The sequence below is a fragment of the Dama dama genome, chromosome 9 (assembly GCF_033118175.1).
Source record: "Dama dama isolate Ldn47 chromosome 9, ASM3311817v1, whole genome shotgun sequence".
Classification (NCBI taxonomy): Eukaryota; Metazoa; Chordata; class Mammalia; order Artiodactyla; family Cervidae; genus Dama; species Dama dama.
Window position 1 is genome coordinate 50,208,761 of NC_083689.1, and position 21,179 is coordinate 50,229,939.

Below are 21,179 nucleotides of genomic sequence, written 5' to 3' on the forward strand. Positions count from 1 at the left end.
TGGAGAAGGATCATAAGCAGATTTTTAAAGTGGCTAAATTTTATTAATGGCATGCATGTCTTGAATGGTTAAATCATTAGAAATACTGGAATGCCTACTATTGCAGGCAGTCATATGTAAATGTATACTTAGTGGTTTCTCTATTGCAGTGAAGTGCCAATTGATGAAGTTTTGTTTTTTGAAAAGAATTTAAGTTCCAACTGTTTAATTTGCTGTTAGGTGTCTTTTCAAAAACTAATTTTCATCCTTTGTACTACAGTCAGTGCTGGTTGGTAGCTCTGTCTCAAAATACATCTTGTACAAACCTTGAGGTAAAAGACAAGTTGTATATTCAGATATATGTTCAGTATTTATTGTTACTGAGACAAAGAAGTATAGCTATAGCTTTTGTAAAGGTTTGCAGCCAGAAATGTTTTAACTCAAAAGATTTTGTAGTTCACTTTGTTTCCTTAGAGCCATTTAATAGGACATAATGCCATTGTAAAACCTCGCAAAAGAATTAGATAGCTGCTGTTAGTGTTGTTGGCAAATTTTGAAAGAGCATGGTTTTATTTTCCAGTTTTAAATAACAATACAGTGTGTGATGATCTTGATAATTTAAGAATGTCTCTAGATATCCGAATGAGGATAATCTACGCCCCTCAGATTGACTTGCAGTAGTTGCAGTTTCTCTGAGCATGTGATTCTAAGCAAATAAAGGCAAAATTCATGACCTTAAATTCTATTGTAGTGAATTTTAGCAGTGATGTTACTGTGCTGGATTGGACCAAATTCATGTGGACTTGTAGTAGGTTTCTGGTGGCTAAGGGGTATGCTGTCTTTTCTCCTTTTGCCTTTCCCTAAGGTAGTGTCCAGCATTTTTGTGTGTCTGTGATTTTCAGTAACGAATACTACTGGCAATCTTTTAAGAATTTTCTGATGCATTTAGATTTAATTTTGAGCAAGGTGAAGATTTTAACTATTCTTTTGGGACTCTAACTTGTCTTATTTTCTTCCTGTTAGCTGATACTCCTCCTCCTGCCTATATGCCACCGGATGATCAGATGGGTCAAGATAATTCCCAGCCCATGGATACAAGCAATAATATGATTCCTCAGATTATGCCCAGTATATCCAGCAGAGGTAAGAAGTACAATGCTTATTTTGTTGTTTTTGCTTTTTTTTAAAAAAAAAAAACAAAAAAACTTCTCATCCACTTTTAGAAGCCAGCTTTATTGAGTTGTAGTTTATATGCCATTAATTTATCCATTTTAAGTATATGATTCAATGATTTTTAAAAAGTGTATAAAATTTTACACTGTTACCATGATCTAGTTTTAGAACAGTTTTACAATGCTTTAAAAATATCCCATATGCCTGTTTGCAATCTATTCTGTCATACCCCCAGCTCCAGAAATCTTCTAATCTGTTTTTTGTACCTGTAGATTTGCCTTCTCTCATTTCATATAAATAGAATCACAGAATGTGTAGTCTTCAAGATTCATCAATTTTGTACCATGTATCAATACTTTATTCTTTTTCACTGCTGAATGTGGTGTATGGATACACCACATTTGGTTTACCCATTTATCAGTTGATAAACATTTGAATTGTTTGTAGTTTTTTGCTAGCATGAGCAATGCTGTTATGAATGTTTGCAAATACTAAGTCTTTGTTTTTATTTTTCTGAGTCATATGGTAAATTTAAGTATTTAAGAGAAACTGCCAGACAACTATAAATGGTAGTACCATTTTTACCAGTACCATGTGAGTGTGCTAGTTTCTCCTACCCTTCTGACACTTGTTATTGTTTATCTTTTTGATTGTAGTTATTCTCTTGGGTATAAAGTGGTGTCTCCTTTGTTTTAATTTGCATTTCCCTACTGAGGAATGATTTTGAACATTTTCAATGTACCTAGCCATTCATATATCTTCTTTGGTTTATTTAAATCTTTTGCCTTTTTTTTAAGTTGAGTTGTTTGTCTTATTATTGAGTTGTAAGAGTTCTGTATATATTTTGGACAGAAGTCCTTTATCAGACATATGATTTGCAAATATTTTCTCTCACTCTTTGGATTGTCTTTTCATCTTATTAATGGTGTCCTCTGAAGCACAGAAGTTTTTCATTTTGATGAAATTATCGTTTTTTTTTTTTTTCCCCTGGATTATGCTTTTGGTGTTGCATCTAAAAAACCTTTGTCCCAGGGTCATAAAAATTACTCTTCTGTGTTTTCTCCCAGCAGTTCTTTAGCTCTTATATTTAGGTCTGTGATTCATTTTGAGTTAAGCTTTTTGTATGGTAATGGTCTGAAGTCATCTTTGTTCAAGTAGATACCGAGTTGATTCTAGCACTGTTTGTTGATAAGAGTATCATGTTGGCTTCTCTTTTAGGAATCAGTTGACTATAAATATAAGGATTTATTTCAGGATGCTAAATTTTGTTATTGATCTGTATATCTTTCCCTTACAGTCTTGATTACTAAAATTTTACAGTAAGTTTTGAAAACAGGAAGTGTTAGTCCTCCAATTTTGTTCTTTTTGAAAATTGTTTAGCAATTCTACATTCTTTGCCTGTTTCCATATCATTTTAGTATCAATTTTTCAATTTCTGTCCCCCTCAAAAAAATTCCTCCTTGGATTTTGATAGAGGTCACTTTGAATCTTTAAATCAATTTGGGGAGATATGCCATCATCTTCTAGTATACGGACATGGATTGTACTCTGTACTCTCCATTTGTTTAGGCCTTCAACTTCAGTATAAGTCTTTTACTTATTTTCTTTTTAAATTTATTCCTCAGTGAGTGGAATTTTTTTAAATTTTGCATTTGGATTCTTCATTGATAGAAATAAAATTGACTGGATGAAGGCTGTCAAAAGGGACAAACTTCCAGCTATAAGATAAATAAGTACAAGTGACATAATGTACAACATGATAAATGTAATTAACACTTCTGTGTGTTATATATGAAGTTGTAAAGAGAGTAAATCCTAAGAGGTCTCATCACAAGGAAAATGTTTTTTTTTCCTGCTTCTTTAATTTTGTGTCTATATGAGTTGATGGAGGACCTGCCTGCCGGTGCAGGAGGCGCAGGAGACCACAGATTTGATCCCTGGGTCAGGAAGATTCCCTGGAAAAGGAAATGGCAAACCCACTCCAGTATTTTTGCCTGGGAAATCCCATGGACAGAGGAGCCTGGTGGGCTACAGTCTATGCGGTCGCAGAGAGTCAGACACGACTGAGCACACATGCATGATTTGATGGATGTTCATTAAATTTATTGTGATAATCATTTCAGGATGTATATACGGCAAATCATTATGTTGTGTATCTTAAACTTAACAGTGCTGATGTCATTTGTATCTCAAGAAAACTGATGAAAAAGACTTATTTTTTTTTTTTAATTAAAAACTACAGTTGTCTGCATTGACAGGCAGATTCTTTACCCCTGAGCCACCTGTCTTCTGAATTTGCTTATTCTAGCGACTGCATCTTAAGTGGAATCATATAATGTTTGTCCCTTTGAGTCTAGCATATTTCACTTAGCATAATGTTTTTAAGGTTTATCCAGGTTGTAGCATGTATTAGAATTTCATTCCTCTTTAAGGCTGAGAAGTATTCTGTTGTAAGCATATACCATGTTTTGTTTATCCAATTATCAGTTCATGAACATTTGGTTTGTTTACACCTTTTGACTATTCTGAACAATACTGCTAAAAACATTGATATACACGTTTCTGTTTGAGTCTCTGTTTTTTAATTCATTTGGTATTATATACCTGGGAGTAGAATTGCTAGATTTTATGGTAATTCTGTTTAGCTTTTTTGAGGAACTGCCAAACTGTTTTCCACAGTGGCTACATCATTACATTTTCACCAGCAATGCAGTGGATTTCCAATTAAATCTACTCCATATTTTTGCCAACATTTGTTATTTTCTTTTTTCTTTTGATAACAGTATCCTAATGGGTATGAAGTGGTATCTCAATTATGGTTTTTAAAGTCATTTTGTTTTGAGACCTTAAACTTATTAATTTGTCACAAGTTTACATGAAGTAAGGTACTGCCACTTTAGTTTCTTGAAAGAATGGTGTCCTTGTGTGTATTGTATAGTGTTTGTGATGATATGGGATGACTGTATGTCCCATAAGCCCCGCATTCCTAAGAATAAATTTCAGGCCCCCTAATAATAATCTTGTTAATGTTTAAATAATACCTTGGCTTTTTCAGGATTAGAATTTATCTAGGAATTTTGTCATATTAATTTGCTTAATATTCATAGTATCTACCTTCATTTAGAGCAAACTGTCTCAGAACATGAATTTCTGGATTTGAATTCCTGCATCTCTACTTATTTGCTTTGCAGCTTAGAGTGGCTTTTAAAATATATCTAAGCCTAAATCTCTCCCTTTGTAAAATAAAGAGATAATAAATACATAGGAGTTATTAGTATGTTGATTGAATTTGACTGTATTTATGATGATCTTAGTATACAGCATCAGGTAATTCCCCCAAAATGGTATTATCATCTTCTTTCTAAAAATTTGGAGTACGTTTACCCCATCTATCATTTTCCTTCTTTCTTTTGATTCTCCAGAGATCAGAGAGTGCAGTTTAGTAGTGATGTATGTTAAATATTTCTTGGATTATAGTTTCTTAGCCAAACAACTGAGTCCCTTTAGAAGAACCTGGCACTCAAGTCTTCCCACCCTCCTAGATGTTTTTTTTCACCAGAGTTTCTTCTCACTTGGGAAATTAGAGTTAAATTGCAATGCCATGAATCACCAGTTAACAAGATGTCCTTTGCCTTGAGCAGAGTCGCAGAGCTTTTGATTTTCTTCTTTTCATTCTAACCAAAATTGTCTTTTTTGTTTTGCTTATCTTGGCTCTAGTCTTTCATGACACTGTTATAACTTACTGCTACTCATCTATATATGTGTTTGATTATGAGTCCCTCCTTGTTCCATCTTTCATATAAATTTCTTTAAAATCTGAGCTCTTAGAACTTTGCTTTATAGGTCCTCTTTTTTTTTTTTTTTTTCCTGTACCTCCTCATCTGAATTCTTTGCAGTTGAATAATTAAAACTGAGTTTTAAAAGTCAACCAACTCTTTTGTGGTGTCTACATAGTCAGTGTGACTTACTCTTAACGTTTTTCTTGGACGTTTTAAAAAATTTCTGCCTTTCTTGAAAGAAAGCTGACAATTCATGACTTCTCTTTCTGATATCAGCTCCAAGACAGACACTCTAATAGTGCTGGATGCAGAGCTTCCATGTCTCTCTTCCATCCATTGCGTCCATTAGGAATTATTGATTTTTAATACTGATAAGAATTTGGCCAGTGTTTTATATTTTATACAAAGCTTTTTCCGTACACTGTTCTGGCACTTAAAGCTTCAAATGTGTACCACCTTTTACCCAAAGGACACTCATTTGGTCGTGTTTTTTCTTTCCTTCCTTTTTTTTTAAAACTATTTTTTAGATTCACAGCAAATTTGAGTGAAAAGTACAGAGTTCCCACATACCCTTTCCCCCTACACACATACAGCTTCCCCCACTACCTGCACCAGAGTGATACATTTATTACAATCTATGAACCTACATTGATACATCACTATCACCCCAAATGTATAATTTACATTAGGATTCATTCCTGGTATTATACATTCCTTGAGTTGTAACAAATGAATAATGGCATGTAGCCATCCTTTATAGTATCATATAGAATAATTTCACTGCTTTAAAAATCCTCTGTGCTCTGCCTGTTCATTCTCCCTCTTTCCTAACCCCTGGTAACCACTGATCTTTTTATTGTCTCTGTAGTTTTGCCTTTTCCAGACTGTCTTATAATTGGAATCTTATAGTATGTAGCCTTTTCTTCACTTAGTCATATGCACCTAAGTCCCTCCCCTCCATGTCTTTTCATGGCTTGATAGTGCATTTCTTTTTCGTGCTGAATAATATTTGGTTGTCTGGTGTACTACAGTTTATTTATCCATTCACATATTGAAGGATATCTTGGTTGCTTCCAAGTTGCTGCCATTATAAATAGCTTCTGTAAACATCTCTCTGAAGTTTTTGTGTGGACCTAAGTTTTTTACTCCTTCAGGCAAATAGTGCGAAACACATTTGCTGGATTAAGAGTTTGTTGCTTTGTAAGAAGTCAACAAATTGTCTTCCAAAGTGGCTGTACCATTTTACATTCTCGCCAGCAGTGAATGAGAGTTTCTATTGCTCCCCATCTTCACCAGTATTTGGGATTGTCAGTGTTTTGGATTTGGCAATTCTAAAGGTTTTGGTAATTCTAATGCAGTAGTATCTCCTTGCTATTTTGATTTGCATTTCCCTGGTGACATACAGTGTGGAGCATCTTTTTATATGCTTATTTGCTTTTATGTATATCTTCTTCAGTGAGGTGTCTGTTCATATCTTTGACCAGTTTTTCTCATTGGCTTGTTCATTTTCTTATTGAGTTTTAAGAGTTCTTTGTATTTGTGCAACAGTCCTTTACTAGGACTTGTCTTTTGCAAATATATTCTCCTGTTCTGTGGCTTGTCTTCTCATTCTGTTGACAGTGTCTTGAAGAGTAGAAGTTTTTAATTTTTAATGAAATCTAGCTTTATCAATTATTTCTTCAATGATCGTGCCTTGGTATTGTATCTAAAAAGTCATTACCATATTCAAGGTCATCTATATTTTCTCCTCTGTTTTCTTGAGTTTTATAGTTTTATATCATATCTCTGTGATCTATTTTTGAGATGATTTTAATAGAGTGTCTACTATAGTTTTATAGCCAGTTTTTAAGTTGGATGGTGTTAGTCTTCTTGGTTTGGTTTTCAGTATTGTGTTGGCTCTTCTGGGTCTTTTGCCTTTCCATGTAAACTTCAGGATCAGTTTACAAGATGATTTGCTGAAGTTTTTATTGGGATTTCATTCACTCTTAAGTCATGGTGGGGAGAACTGAGGCTTCCTGCACATGATCATAGACTGTCTCTCTATTTATTTAGTTCCTTCTTTGAATTCTTTATTTAGAATTTCATAGTTTCAATATATATATCTTACCTGTTTTGTTTGTTTTTTACGTAAATATTTCATTGTTTGAGTGCTGCTATGAATGATAATGAATTTTATTTCAAATGCTACTCGCTTATTGCTGGTATAGAAAAGTGATTGACTTTTGTATATTAACCTTATATTCTACAACTTTCCTATAATTGCTTATCAGTTCTAGGAGGTTTTCTGTCAATCATCTCAGATTTTTTGCATAGATAATCTTGTCACTTGTGAACAAAGACAGTTTTATGTCTTCCTTCTCAATCCATATAACTTTTATTTTCTTTTCTCTTACTGCATTAGCTGGGATTTCCAATATGCTGTTGAAAGGGAGTGGTGAGCACATCTTTGCCTTGTTACTGATCTTAGCAGAAAAACTTCTAGTTTTTCACACTTAAGTATAACATTAGCTGGAAGTTTTTTTGTAAATGTTCTTTATATCAAGTTGAAGAAATTACCCTCTATTCCTAGTTTGCTAATAGCCTTAATTTTTTAGTCCAAATTTTTGTTTAAAATAATTTTACAAATGCTGGTATAGTTGTCTTTCAGTTTGTTGAAACAGAGCTTTTATCATCTCAACTTTAAACCTGGATTCGATTCTGCTTGAAAAGCAACTTAAAATGCGATGTTGCCCATCCTTGTATATGTATAATTTTTAAAAAACTTTTATGGTCAAAGCATTTCTGGGGAATTTCCTGGCAGTCCAGTGGTTAAGATTTCACCTTCTGATGCAGGGAGGGTGGGTTCGATCCCTGGTCAGGGAGCTAAGACCCCATATGCCCCCTGGCCAAAAATCAAAACATAAAAGCAACAGAAGCAACAAATTCAATAAAAATTTCATTGTAACAAATGCAATAAAGACTTTTAAAATGGTCCATATCAAAAAAATCTTTTTAAAAAAAGGCACGTCTGTTGTTTGTTTTTTTGATACAGACCGAAAGCCAGCAATGAGACGTCAGTGAAATATCTGAAAATTTTCTTTTTAATATAGTGCTTGAGTTGGGTTAAAGGAAACACCAAAATAGTTTTGAGTTTCTGGTGATCATTAAACATTGTTTTTGTGTCTGGTTTGTTCACAGATGTTCAGCCTGTCGCCTATGAAGAGCCCAAACATTGGTGTTCAATTGTCTATTATGAATTAAACAATCGTGTTGGGGAAGCTTTTCATGCATCTTCTACTAGTGTGTTAGTAGATGGATTCACAGATCCTTCGAATAACAAAAGTAGATTCTGCTTGGGATTGTTGTCAAATGTTAATCGTAATTCAACAATTGAAAACACTAGGCGACATATCGGAAAAGGTAATTTTGTCATTTTCCTACATTCAGTTGAATTCAGTTGTTTGTTGTGCTTGCTATGTACCCTGCATTATGTAAGGGCATACAAAGAAGCTTAAGGCATGGTCTTGCCCCAGGTTGCAGATACAGAAGAATGTATTAAGTAGAGATGTACTCAGACTTATTTTGTTTATCCTGCCTATTTTTCTTCATAGTACTTAGGATCTGAAGTCATACTATTCTATGTTTTTTCATTTTCAGTCTTAACTGAAATACAAGCTAGACAGAAATTTGCATTGTTCATAACAGTATCTTTAGTAATTAGAACAATGCCTGGCTCATAGTATATACACAAGAAATATTTGTAAAATATATGAATGCTAGTGAAGGATTAAAATTTTTGAATTATGATCTTTGTGGAATATTTTGGGTTGAGATGACTTGTAAGAATTTCCATTATGATGGAGAAACAGGGTTACTGGTAGGAAATCCAGTTTGAATGACGTAAGTCTTCAGTGGCTTCGCTACCACTCTGCCCACCTTTTAAATTCAGGTAACAGGGTTCTATTTATAATTCATCCTCCAAGACAGTTGCCACAACAAACAAGGAACTTTTCACATTGCATTGAAATTGTCTCATGCCTTAAGTGGTCAGAGAGGAAACCTGTCCCAGGAAGGGCTGTTTGCCTATCTTTGAAGTTTTGTTTTTACTACTTTCCACTTTTTGCTTCTTTGACCTGAGAAGGTCTTAGGAACAGAAGGTAAATAACTTTAATTGTAATGTGATTTCTTACAGAAGAGACTCAGAAAAATACTGTGTCCAAAAATAAATTGGAAAGAAAGTTTCCATTCTTTTCTGACTGAACTATTAACTTGCTATGATTTTTTAGGTAAAAATGCCCCACTTCTATGCATTGATTTTTCATTCTACAGTAGGATAATTTAAGAGAAAGCTTGGTGAATTCTTAAATGCTAGACTCATTTTACCCTTTTTTTCCCCAGTATATAGTTCTAGGAGCCTTTCTTCCAGGGGTCATTTTTATTTGCTCAGAAACAGAACATACTTTTTAATGTCATAGCCTGATACCAGTCTGTGAATCACACATATGTACTACAATGGTCTTTTTACTACATGCAGTAGTGAAAAGTTGGGAACAACTTAAGCTTTAGCTATATAGTTTGAACTTTTAAATAGTGAACATTCATATATTATATATTTTTTAAAATAGCAAAAACATTTTTTAAAGGAAAATAAAGTAAATCTGCCATTTAAAGACTCTTCCTATAACCTGAAATTCTATGACTTAGCTTGCTTTCTTTTTTTTGTCAATGGTGCAAACCCTTCCATTAGCAAAAAGAGTGCAAAACTCTTTTGCCAACCAACTATTCATGGTAGTTGATAGCACTGAACATTTCTTTGAAAGGATTCATCATAAGGTGCCTTCTTGGGGGATTTTTTTGGTCATTGTTTCTCTCATAGAGATAATGAAAGATTGTTGGAAAAGGGGGAAAAAAAGAACTCTGAGAACTGATAACCTAATATGCTGCCAACCTGAGACTTAATCATTTTAGATTTAAGCAGACACTCAGTTCAGTTCAGTCGCTCAGTCGTGTCAGACTGTTTGCGACAGTCCTTCCCTGTTTAAGTCTTAAGTCTTAGATATTTGAGGATCATTTTAGATTTAGGCAGACACTCAGTTCAGTTCAGTCGCTCAGTCGTGTCGGACTGTTTGCGACAGGCTTCCCTGTCTATCACCAACTCCTAGAGCCTGCTCAGACTCATGTCCATCGAGTTGGTGATGCCATCCGACCATCTCATCCCCTGTCATCTCCTTCTCCTCCTGCCTTCAGTCTTTCCCAGTGTCAGGGTCTTTTTCAATGAGTCAGATCTTCACATCGGGTGGCCAAAGTGTTGGAATTTCAGCTTCAGCATTAGTCCTTCACATGAACATTCAGGCAGACATTAGCCTCGACTATCTTCAGCAACATAAGGCCATCTAGTGGTAGTTTCTGTTTGAAGACTTGCTCTATAGTAGCTATTTTGTCTGTACCTCATGCACCCTCTTCAGTTTTATTATACTGCTTTGTTAAGTTGACTCTTGTAATTCCTGTATTTTTAAGGTGTTCATCTGTACTATGTTGGTGGAGAGGTATATGCAGAGTGCCTCAGTGACAGCAGCATATTTGTTCAGAGTAGGAACTGCAACTTTCATCATGGCTTTCATCCTACCACTGTCTGTAAGATTCCCAGCAGCTGCAGCCTCAAAATTTTTAACAATCAGGAGTTTGCTCAGCTTCTGGCTCAGTCTGTCAACCATGGATTTGAGGCAGTATATGAGCTCACCAAAATGTGTACCATTCGAATGAGTTTTGTCAAGGTGAGTGGGTTGAGACCTGTAGCTTAATTTGAGTCACTGTAACATGTAACAGATGTATTATATGTCTGTAGGTTATAATTTTTAAAAGTCTGTGTTAAATGAAATATAGTAATTACTTCTGACCTGATTCAACTGGTTTCTAAAGAAAATTCTTAACTTTATAACTTAAACCACATGATTGGTTTGTGATTTTATTTTATAATTCAGACATTATAATAAAATGCTTGATATTGGTATTGAATAGGGGCTGAGTTTATAAAGAATTTCAGTTAAATTTTAGCTAAATTGCTAAGAAGTATTTAATATTAAAACTGCTTTTTAAGTTCCTTTACTTTCAGCAATTTCAATTATTACTAGATCCCTTAGGTTGACTTAAAGAATTCATCACCATAATAAAATTATTTTTCCTTGTTTTAAGCTCTGTTATTAAGGATTTGCAAAATTGAAAGAACTTTTCGAATTTATCATTTGCTCTTGGCCTGATTTTATTGGCATTGCAAATGATCATTCATGAGCAAAATTTAGAAAGAGTTTTAGTGATCTCTTTTAGCAACCTGTAATGTATCCACTTGTTCCTTAAGGATTTAGCCAAAGAAGAGTAATTGTCAAATGCTCTGTGTAGGATTTTTACTTTCTGGCCCACAGTCCCACAGCCCAGTGTTCCTTGCTGCTTGTTATAGGCCTTTTTGTTGCAGCAGTTTATCAGTAGCCCTGAAGGCATTTCCCTTCCCTGTTATAGAAACATGGCTTTGCATATTTAATCTAGTTCCCCACTCCATCCTCATCACACCCCACTTGATTTTCCTAGGCAAGGACTACTGTAAGCAGTAAAGTAGAGAACTTAATACATCCAGCAAATAAAAGTGAAAATTTCTGTTTTATTCTTTGGAGTTTTAGGCTACAGTGGTGCAGTTCAGTTCATCCCAGTAGTGTCCCATCTTAAAGGATGATGATATATCACTGCCACTTTAACTGCGTGTGCATGCATTGATCAGTTTTACAGTGCCTTATCTGATGTTTTTAAAAAAACCTAAAAATTAAAATTTTTTGTTAACAAAATCTGATGTGAACTTACATGAGGCTACATATGGGTTTTATTTATCCATTAGAGAGAGCCTATAGCTCATTGCAGAATTGTTAATGTTTTAATTATGAGATATTGCACCATTACTAACTTTCTAAAAATTAAAAAAAAAAAAAAAGAATTCTGGAACGTGTCTTGCCTCCAGGATTTCTGTTAAGGGATTATATGTTGTTATGATGATGCAGCTGTTGTTTTGCTTTTAATTCCATGGTGAATACTAAGATTGGTTTTGAGAGTTTTCCTTTCAGGTTACATTCTGTATATCTCTAATGTTAAAGTTTATTTTTTGTTAGCGTGTGAAAATTGGTTTAGACTGGTTAATGATTTAAAAAATGGCTTGTTGTTTTATCTGTTCATTTTCATAGGGCTGGGGAGCAGAGTATCACCGGCAAGATGTTACCAGCACCCCATGTTGGATTGAGATTCATCTTCATGGGCCTCTTCAGTGGCTAGATAAAGTCCTCACTCAGATGGGCTCCCCCCTAAACCCCATTTCTTCTGTTTCATAGTGCAGAACTATTCTTTCTCAGTTATATTATTAGTGGACTTGTTTTAATTTTAGGGAAACTTCCAGTACAGATACTGTGAGCTTACATGGAAAACAGATTTTACAGCTTATTCTTTTTCTACATAATTGTGACCAATACATTTGTTTTTATGATGAATCAACATTTGTTTGTATTCATGTTCATGTGATTAACTCTCAAAAGTGTTGTGAAAGGTGCAGAGTAAGTATTGTGCCCTGGTTTAAAAGTTTGGCATTGATCTTAAACTGGAACATACTTTTGCCTTATTGTCCCAACAGTTTTTTTATTTGTGAAATTTTTTTTGGAAAAGTAATGCATCACATGATAAAGAATTTTAATAGTATAAGATGGTGTCCAATGAAAGTCTTCCGTTTTAGCCTTGATTCTGAAGAACCGTGCTTTTACCAGTTTCTTAGTCCCACCAACTTTAAAAAAGTATATATCATTGTTTTATAAAAGCATATGGTAGGGACTTGAAACTATAAAAAGTCTTTTATTTGAAGGAACACTATGCACTGCTCTAACAAGTAGTGTTCAATAAAAGCCGAGTGATAATTTTCTAAATGACATCATAAAATTTACATTTAATACAGCTAAATGTCGTCAGTGTGTTGTGACTCCACTCAGTATATCTTTTGTAAAACTTTTCCTTTTTTAAAAAAAGTTACTGCGAACAGCAGATCTCCATTATATGTCATTTACTCACGTCGGTTGTGAGTTCTGCTTCATAGCTGGTGACAGTGTGCGCATGGCCTTGTTCAGCTGTGTTTGCTGCTTTTGGCCAACATTGCAAGAACTCTAATTTTGACATGCATTAATCTTTTATTTTGCACTTTGATGGGTGACAGTTTTTAGTGTAACCTTTGTGAAACACACTCTAGTGACTTGGACTTAAGTGCTCATCCTTGCTTCCTTGGTACCCCTTTTGTATTAAACACTGCAATTTATAGATTACAGTTATAGAAAGTTATTCTTTTTCTAGCTTTTGTTGTATTTTCAACCTAGATTATTAGACTGTTATCCTGTAGCTCCAATTTAAGGTTTCTTTTTAATTCCCTGCAGTTTTATGGATGATATTAATATTGGAAAATCTACTTAATCCCATTGCTGTTAACTTACATCAGTCTCCCATGCAGGAACCTGTGTCTTATAACCATAGGAGCCTCTTCAGTCTGGCCCCAACAATGAGGCCACCTATCTGATGTATGAATCAGTCAGCAGTGGTTATTGAGCTAGCTGGTTTGAAAACATTCACATATCAAAGAATACAGACTGTTCTCTCAGTTACCATGCATGCTCTTCCATTTTTTTAAGAACCTATGTGGATGCTAGTCTCAACAATCCTTAGGGAGGAAAGACACAAAAACTCTAAAATATTCTTTTAATCAGCCATACGTAAGGGCTTTGAGTGAAGGACTCATAACCTCTTTTCCTAAGAAACAGTACAGTGGACACTTAGTTATGGCATGAAGAACAAAGATGTTACTTTGGGGAGGAAAATCACCTAATTTACTTACTAGAAGAAGCTTATTTTCCAGTGTCTTTTAAAAATACGTGGAGCCATGTTCATCTTCTTTTTAAAATGTTAGTTTCATTAGACTTTCTTCTTTGCCCTTTCTGCTTTTATGAGGAAAAAAATGCATTTTTGAGGAAAGGAGAATGCAGTTTTTTGTTTTCCATAACATTATTTACTGCTTTTATAAAGTGCAGCCAACGGATGGTTTAGTTTTCTCAGATGCAGTGCCATTCACGTTTCAGCTCTCAGTCCTTTGCTAAGTGAAAATCTCTTGACAGTAACCTGAGCCTTAAACATCAGTTTTATATGACGCGCATTCTCAGTCTTCCAGAACTGTGTCAGCCACACAAAAGAGGATTATTTGCTTAGTGATAGAACTTAGCCATTTACATCATTGTAAACTTAGCCAGGTTCATGGCACAATCTTTGAAACACATTTGTAGAAAAACCACCTAGGGTGACTGGCATATGCATGTAATCAGCATCAGTGGGCCTGAACTGATGGAAACTGTTGTTTTTATTGATGCTTTCAACTGAGTTAATTAAAAATTGTTTTTATTCATATAGCAACCTTTAGAGTTAGCAAGATTTTATGTGATTGGCTTTTTCTGTGTTTTCTCTAAGGCGTTGTGTCTCATGAATGACAGTACTGAAGCTATTAACTGATAAGAGTTTCATGGAAAAGTATCAGCCTGTTGTATTTCCTAAAAGCTGTTAACTCCACACCCCTGGGTTTTACATGAAAACTTCATTCAGTCCAGCTGATCCTGTAATTCTTGAGGATGCTCAGTACAGGAATGGATGGAAAATAAAAATTAGCCAGTGAGATTAAAAAAACTAAAATTTTACCAATGAGAAAAGTACCTCTGAAAGAAACCATTTCATAAAATTACAATTTTAAGTTTTTATTTAATCTCCAGAATGGTTTATAGTCAAATTTATGAAAGCATCATCACACCCAGAATAATCTTATTTTATAGCATTACAACATATAAATATATGCCAACTGAAAAGACAGAGTCTGGGAATAATAAAACTACAACCAGTTTGGTAAATGCAAAAAAGAGGAATAGAATCAAAATTAATCTCAGTAATGTATTAAAGCAACAAAAATATACTGACTGGAAAAAAAATGACAGAATTAAGAGGTGCATTTGACTACTATATCTCTACATAATTACCTGGCTTAAGTTATGGAATATAAACTAGTAGGTATGTTATTGATCTACTGAAGTGAACTTTTTTTCTTTAGAGAAAATTTAAAGAAAACATCGATCTAAATGTCAAATGTTTACAACAGAGTATAAATCATTTTTTCCATTCTCTTGTTATATAAGTAAACTATGATAATAGAATTGGCTGGGTTTCTGAGGTGAAATCCACAGTAAGATTACTAGATAGTTCAGTAAGTTATACCTAACAGTATGAAAAGAGAGTATAGCTATTTTATACTTTTCATAACATTTGAGAGTAAGACATTCTTTTAGGATGGAAAATGATCAGTAAGTATTTAGATCTGAAGTCTATTGTCAAGATAAGGACTGGGGCTCACGTTATATAACCTTCAGTATTATCTTAGAGTACCTGGAAGAAACAGTTCCCCTGTCATAGTGTTCTTTTAAAGGAGAAAGTTTATGCAAAAGTGAAATCATGCCAGTAACAGAGAACCTCTAAATTCAAGTTTGATAGTACCTGTTTGAGTGTTGTACTTGCGTTGCAGAGAGCATCTAATATTCCGGTTTAGATCCATTTCTTTATACTTTGTCTGGTTGCTTGCTTAATGTTACTTTAGGTCATTATAACTCTCCCACTTAAAATATATTAATATCTTTTATATTTTCTGAAGAACGAAACATCTTTTTATAATTGTTAAATTTAACTTCTAGTGATAATTAAAATTTTGGACCTACTAACTTAGAAGAGGCTCAGAGCTTTTCCTTATTATAATAGATTCTTACTTAAATCTCTCTGGTAGGAATTATGAATGTGTCCTCGTTATAACCCATCAAATAAGCAAGAATCTTTTAAGATAGTAGACAGCCTGATGGTTTTAGAAGTTTTTGGTGATTTTTATTGGCGGGAGTTTTCCTAAGTATTGGTTTATGGACATTTCTTCAGATACTAACACAGCATTTCTTGGGTGGTAATCTCGGGTTTGATGCCTGTCACCCTCAGAGAGTAGCATTTTCCTCACTAACACAGGTGGGACCCTGAGGAGGTTTTCTTCTCATAGAAGATGCATGTGTGGAGAGAGAATCTGAGGCATTTCTTCTGCGTAAACAGTTCTACCTGCTAAACGGAAAGGTGGACAGTTCTTTGCAGTTCACTGGATTACAGTTTAGCATGTCCTAATTACAAGAGGTAAGAGTATTTGTCAAGCCTTTGTTATATTGGATTTTTCATAATAGAAACTTCTCTTTTAAAATGAATTATTGTAATTGAATTGTTACTTTAAAATTGGATGATTTACAGAAACCAGTGAGAAGGATTAAGTATCAGTTTTTTTTTTTTTTTTAAAGAAGAGCTTATGCTGTAATATTTGCTGGTAGTAATTGCTGTAAAACAAGTGATGAGTTGTTTTACTGAAAAGATCCAGGCTCAGAGCAGGATTCTTCTGTTATTTATGACAGAGTGAAAAAGGTCTGTTTGGTTCTCATCCAAATAATTCAGTTCTTAAAATTCTTAAAATTTTAAATTGTTGTAAACCATGGTCCTTTAAGGATTTATTTGAGGATACTGTTTTTTAAAAGTTTGAATTTTTGTGTAGAGGTAGTTTTTTTTGTTTGTTTTTACCCCATTGATAGATAGTGCCTTCTTAATACTAGCTGGTGTTAGCTATAACAAAACTCCAGTGAGGCCAAACAATCCCAAATAAAGAAGAAATCTTTTATTAGAGTCAGAAATCTTTTATGATAGTCTAATACCATTGAAGATGATGTTGCTTTGATTTATTCATAAAGTATTTTAACTGTAGGGACTCTTGAAGATAATAGTTGGGCAAGTGCTTTTCTTTTCAACATGGTTGGTTAAAGTTGCATTTTGAAAATCGCTTATATTAAAATTGAGTAGGATTGTAATCATGAGAAGTGGGTATATATATATGTAATCCTGCCAGTGTTCTCTTAAAAAGATACTTCATATGAGGATAATAAAGACCAAACCAATGGCTGCACTATAGGTCTGCTTCTTACTTGTCCTTGTTCTCCTTCTGTTTATGTTGTAGAAAATGAAATTATAGCAACATGCTTCAATTCTGTTATCATTTTGATACTTAAAAATATGTATTAGGTTTTACTATATTGCGCTTTTCAAAGCCATAACTCTTTTAAGAACTTTGTTTTTGCATATTGTTTGCTAATACTTTATTTTAATAAATCTCAAAATCTGCTTAATGTGTGTTTTTGTTTGTTTCGGGGGGCGCTTCTCTTTTGATTTGACATTGTTTTGTTGAGTGGAGTCTTAGAAACAATGAGACTCAGTTTCTGTGACCAGCTGTGTTATCCGTGTTTGTGCACTAGTGATAGAAAATGAATATACAAACCTTTCCAGCCAGCTTGAGGTTTGCTCGGAGTAATCAGTATGTTTTATTCTGTTTATAAGAAAGTTGATGTGTTTTTCTTTGTTGGTTTAGTTTTGTTTTGTTTTGAAAAGGGATTTGAATCTAGAGTCTGGGATTTTTTAGTTTAACCACTAATTTCCCTTCTCTCGCCCTATCTAAAATTAAAGGTCTTGACCAGATGATTGAGAGAGAGAATAGCTCTTAGCTTTGGAGTCTGCCTGCCTGCATTTGAGCCCTGGGCCTCAGAGCTTTTTTAACTCTGTGCGCTTAGGCAGGTTGCTTAACCACTCTGTGCCTCAGTTTCCTGATCTGTAAAGTAGGATTTGGAGGAAGATTAAATAAAATAATACAAATAAAGTTTTTAAAACAGTGCCTGCCACATAGGTACAGTTTTATCATCATCGTCATCATCATCATCTCTTAAATTTCTGCTACTTCTTTGAATCAGAGGAATTATTTCTGATGCTACTTGACCTTAGTATTGGACAGGCCAAAAAATTCATTTGGTTTTATTCTGTAAGATGGCTCTAGTAGTGCCTGTCTTTAACGTCATTCAAAACAATTTTGTTAGATTGTATTGTGAAAACTGTCATATCAGCATGCATTTTAAAAAACTACTTGTAGGATTTGGAGGAAGATTAAATAAAATAATACAAATAAAGTTTTTAAAACAGTGCCTGCCACATAGGTACAGTTTTATCATCATCGTCATCATCATCATCTCTTAAATTTCTGCTACTTCTTTGAATCAGAGGAATTATTTCTGATGCTACTTGACCTTAGTATTGGACAGGCCAAAAAATTCATTTGGTTTTATTCTGTAAGATGGCTCTAGTAGTGCCTGTCTTTAACGTCATTCAAAACAATTTTGTTAGATTGTATTGTGAAAACTGTCATATCAGCATGCATTTTAAAAAACTTACCAAAATTGGTAAGATTTTGTGTGAAGTGAAGGTCACTTAGTCGTGTCTGACTCTTTGCAACCCCAGGGACTATACACAGTCCATGGAATTCCTCAGGCCAGAATACTGGAGTGGGTAGCCTTTCCCTTCTCCAAGTGATCTTCCCAACCCAGGGATCAAACCCACGTCTCCCACATTGCAGGCGGATTCTTTACCAACTGAGCTACCAGGGATGCTGAAGTTTTTGTGTAGCTATTTTAATATTGAAAATGGATGGGGAAAAGCAATGTTTTCAGTGTATTATGCTTTATTATTTCAAGAAAGGTAACTTGAAAATGCAACTGAAACACACACAAAAAATAATAATTTGTGCAGTGTATGGAGAAGGTACTGTGACTGATTGCACTTCTCAAAAGTGGTTTGTGAAGTTTCGTGCTAGAGATTTCTTGCTGGATGATGCTCCATAGTTGAGTGGACCAGGTGGAGTTGATAGAGATCAAGTTGAGACATTAGTTGAGAACAGTCAGTGTTATACCACCCGGGAGACAGCCTACATACTCAAAATATCCCAGTCAAGCATTGAAAATCATTTGTACCAGCTTGGTTATGTTAATCACTTTGCTGTTTGGGTTCCACATAAACGGGAAAACAAACAAACAAACTTGACTTTATTTCTGCATGGCAATTCTCTACTTAAAGGAAAATGTTCATTTTGAAAACCATTTGTGATGGGCCATGAAAAGTGGATACTGTACAGTAATGTGAAATGGAAAGAGATAGTGAGGCAAGTGAAATAAACCACCACCAACCACACCAAAGTATGGTCTTCATCTATAGAGGTGATGTTGTGTATATGTAGGATTGGAAGGGAGTCCTCTCCTGTGAACTTCCAGAAAACCAAGTGATTCATTCCAACAAATACTGCGCCCAGTTAGACCAACTGAAAGCAGTGCTCATGAAAAGCATCCAGATCAAGTAAAAAGAAAACATAATCTCCCATGAGGATCACACAAGACCATGTGTTTCAAGGATGACCAGGCAAAAGCTGTGCAGCTTGGTCAGCAAGTTCTGATCCATCTGCCATATTCACCAGACATTGAAACTTCCGTTATTTCAGTCTTTACAAAATTTTCTCAATGGAAAAAATTTCCATTTCTTAGAAGACTGTAAAGGGCATCTGGAACAGGTCTTTGCTCAAAAAGATAAAAAGTTTTGGGAAAATGGAATTACAAAGTTGCCTGAAAAATGGCAGAATATAGTGGAACAAAACTGAATATGTTGTTCAATAAAGTTCTTGGTGAAAATGAAAAAGATGTCTTTTCTTTTTACTTGAAGAAGTGTTTCGGCCAGCCTAACAGATTCATTCTGATTTCCCACTTTGTGAATTAGCCTTTTCTTTTTCCTTAATTTTCTCCTTTGGAAAGAAATTCAGAATCACAGATTAGTTTTGTCATCCCCACCAAGTGCCTACTTTTTAACCACCTTCTGTATTGTGTATACAAGAAATATAAATTCATTCTAATTAGAAAGGGATAGTGAAAATCCATGTGTCCCCACTAGAAAAGCCCAAACTAAATGTTTTAACCCAAAGGTATAAATATAAAAGCTCTTATTATTCTCTTTAGAGAAAAGCCTTCATCAAAAGAATCCATATCTGCAAATCAATTTCTTCTTTTTTAAAATTTTAAGTGTAAGGCATTAGTAAGGTATTTATTAGCAACTTCAGTGGCTGTTTTAGAAGCATATTTTGAAAACACTTCTTCTGGCAAAAAATAGTGAGAGGTGCTGGCATCTCTCAGATTTAAGATAATTTTCAAATTGCCATAGCTAAAACAGTTTAGGTGACAGAGGGATCAGTTGTGACATCTACTTCAATTTTCTTTTAGACACTAGACTCAAGGACTAACTATTGCTATTCTATATTACAGTAGTTTTGACGCAATTCATATTTTATAAATATTTATAAGGCAATCAGTGGGCTTTAAGAAAGTAACTTCCCACCATTTAACATTTTAAATATTACTGTTTTTTGTTGTTAAATTTGTAAGCCTATTTTTATTAAACTGACTTGTTAAAAAAATTGTGTTCTTTTTATCTAAATCACTTTTTGTGGTTGTATTTTAAAGGGTATGGGGCTATAGGGGAAATATAAAGAAGAGTTTTTAGCAACTGGCTTAACCATCTTAAAATTGCATGGGAGTGGACGGAGAATTTAGGTTGGTGGTTAAGATTATTATCCATATTGTTCCAAAAGGATGTGTGTATACTTCCCATGAGAGGTGTTTCTTGAGGCAGTTTTTTGATTTGGGGATGGATTTTGAAAGCCTTCTTACACTTTTTCTTAATCTCTTACCCTTTTCCTATCACCTGCTATTTCATTTAAATAATACTTTTATCTGAGATAAATGCTGAGTATTTCAACAGTACAGAAAAGTATGAACTAAAAATCCTAAACCAGTAGTAAACCACTAAACATCTATTCGTGTATCCTTGCAACCTATTCAGGTAGTCATTCTATATCAGTCCTGTCCTTTTCTTTGACAGAAGTTTAGTTGATTGTGGGTGACACTCTAGCTCCTTCTTGGAAAGAGTTCTCAGAGAAACTGATTTGGCTCCAAAGTTTTTCTTGAATTCTGTATCCCCAAGAGAGCATTGTCCTCTGAGCTATCTCTTATTTTGTTGAATGGCAGAGCTTTCCAAAACGTATTACATCAAGCTTAACTCTCCAGATATTTTAATGAAACTGCTGAAGTGACAGAAAAAGCCAATTGGGATTAATCTGGGAATACTTTCAAGAAGGAAAATAAAGACTTTGTAAGAAAAGGAGAAAGAAAAAAATCTTTTTTCATTCTCCATCGCATTTATCACCATCTAACATCCTACATGTTTTATTTTCTTACCCTGTTT

The 21,179-nt window shown here is 34.3% G+C and overlaps 1 protein-coding gene across 4 annotated transcripts in view; it reads left to right on the forward strand.

Annotated features, from left to right (window-relative positions):
- The window catches only part of SMAD5 (SMAD family member 5), a 56,479-nt gene extending 39,281 nt beyond the window's left edge, over positions 1 to 17,198 (forward strand). For all 4 annotated transcript variants that reach the window (XM_061151347.1, XM_061151350.1, XM_061151348.1 and 1 more), the window contains 4 exons: positions 1,003 to 1,122; positions 8,109 to 8,330; positions 10,428 to 10,684; positions 12,134 to 17,198. In XM_061151347.1, the coding sequence (XP_061007330.1) occupies positions 1,003 to 1,122; positions 8,109 to 8,330; positions 10,428 to 10,684; positions 12,134 to 12,277 (743 nt within the window). In that variant the 3' untranslated portion in view covers positions 12,278 to 17,198. The remainder of the gene's footprint in view (positions 1 to 1,002; positions 1,123 to 8,108; positions 8,331 to 10,427; positions 10,685 to 12,133) is intronic.
- The last annotated feature ends 3,981 nt before the right edge of the window (positions 17,199 to 21,179 follow it).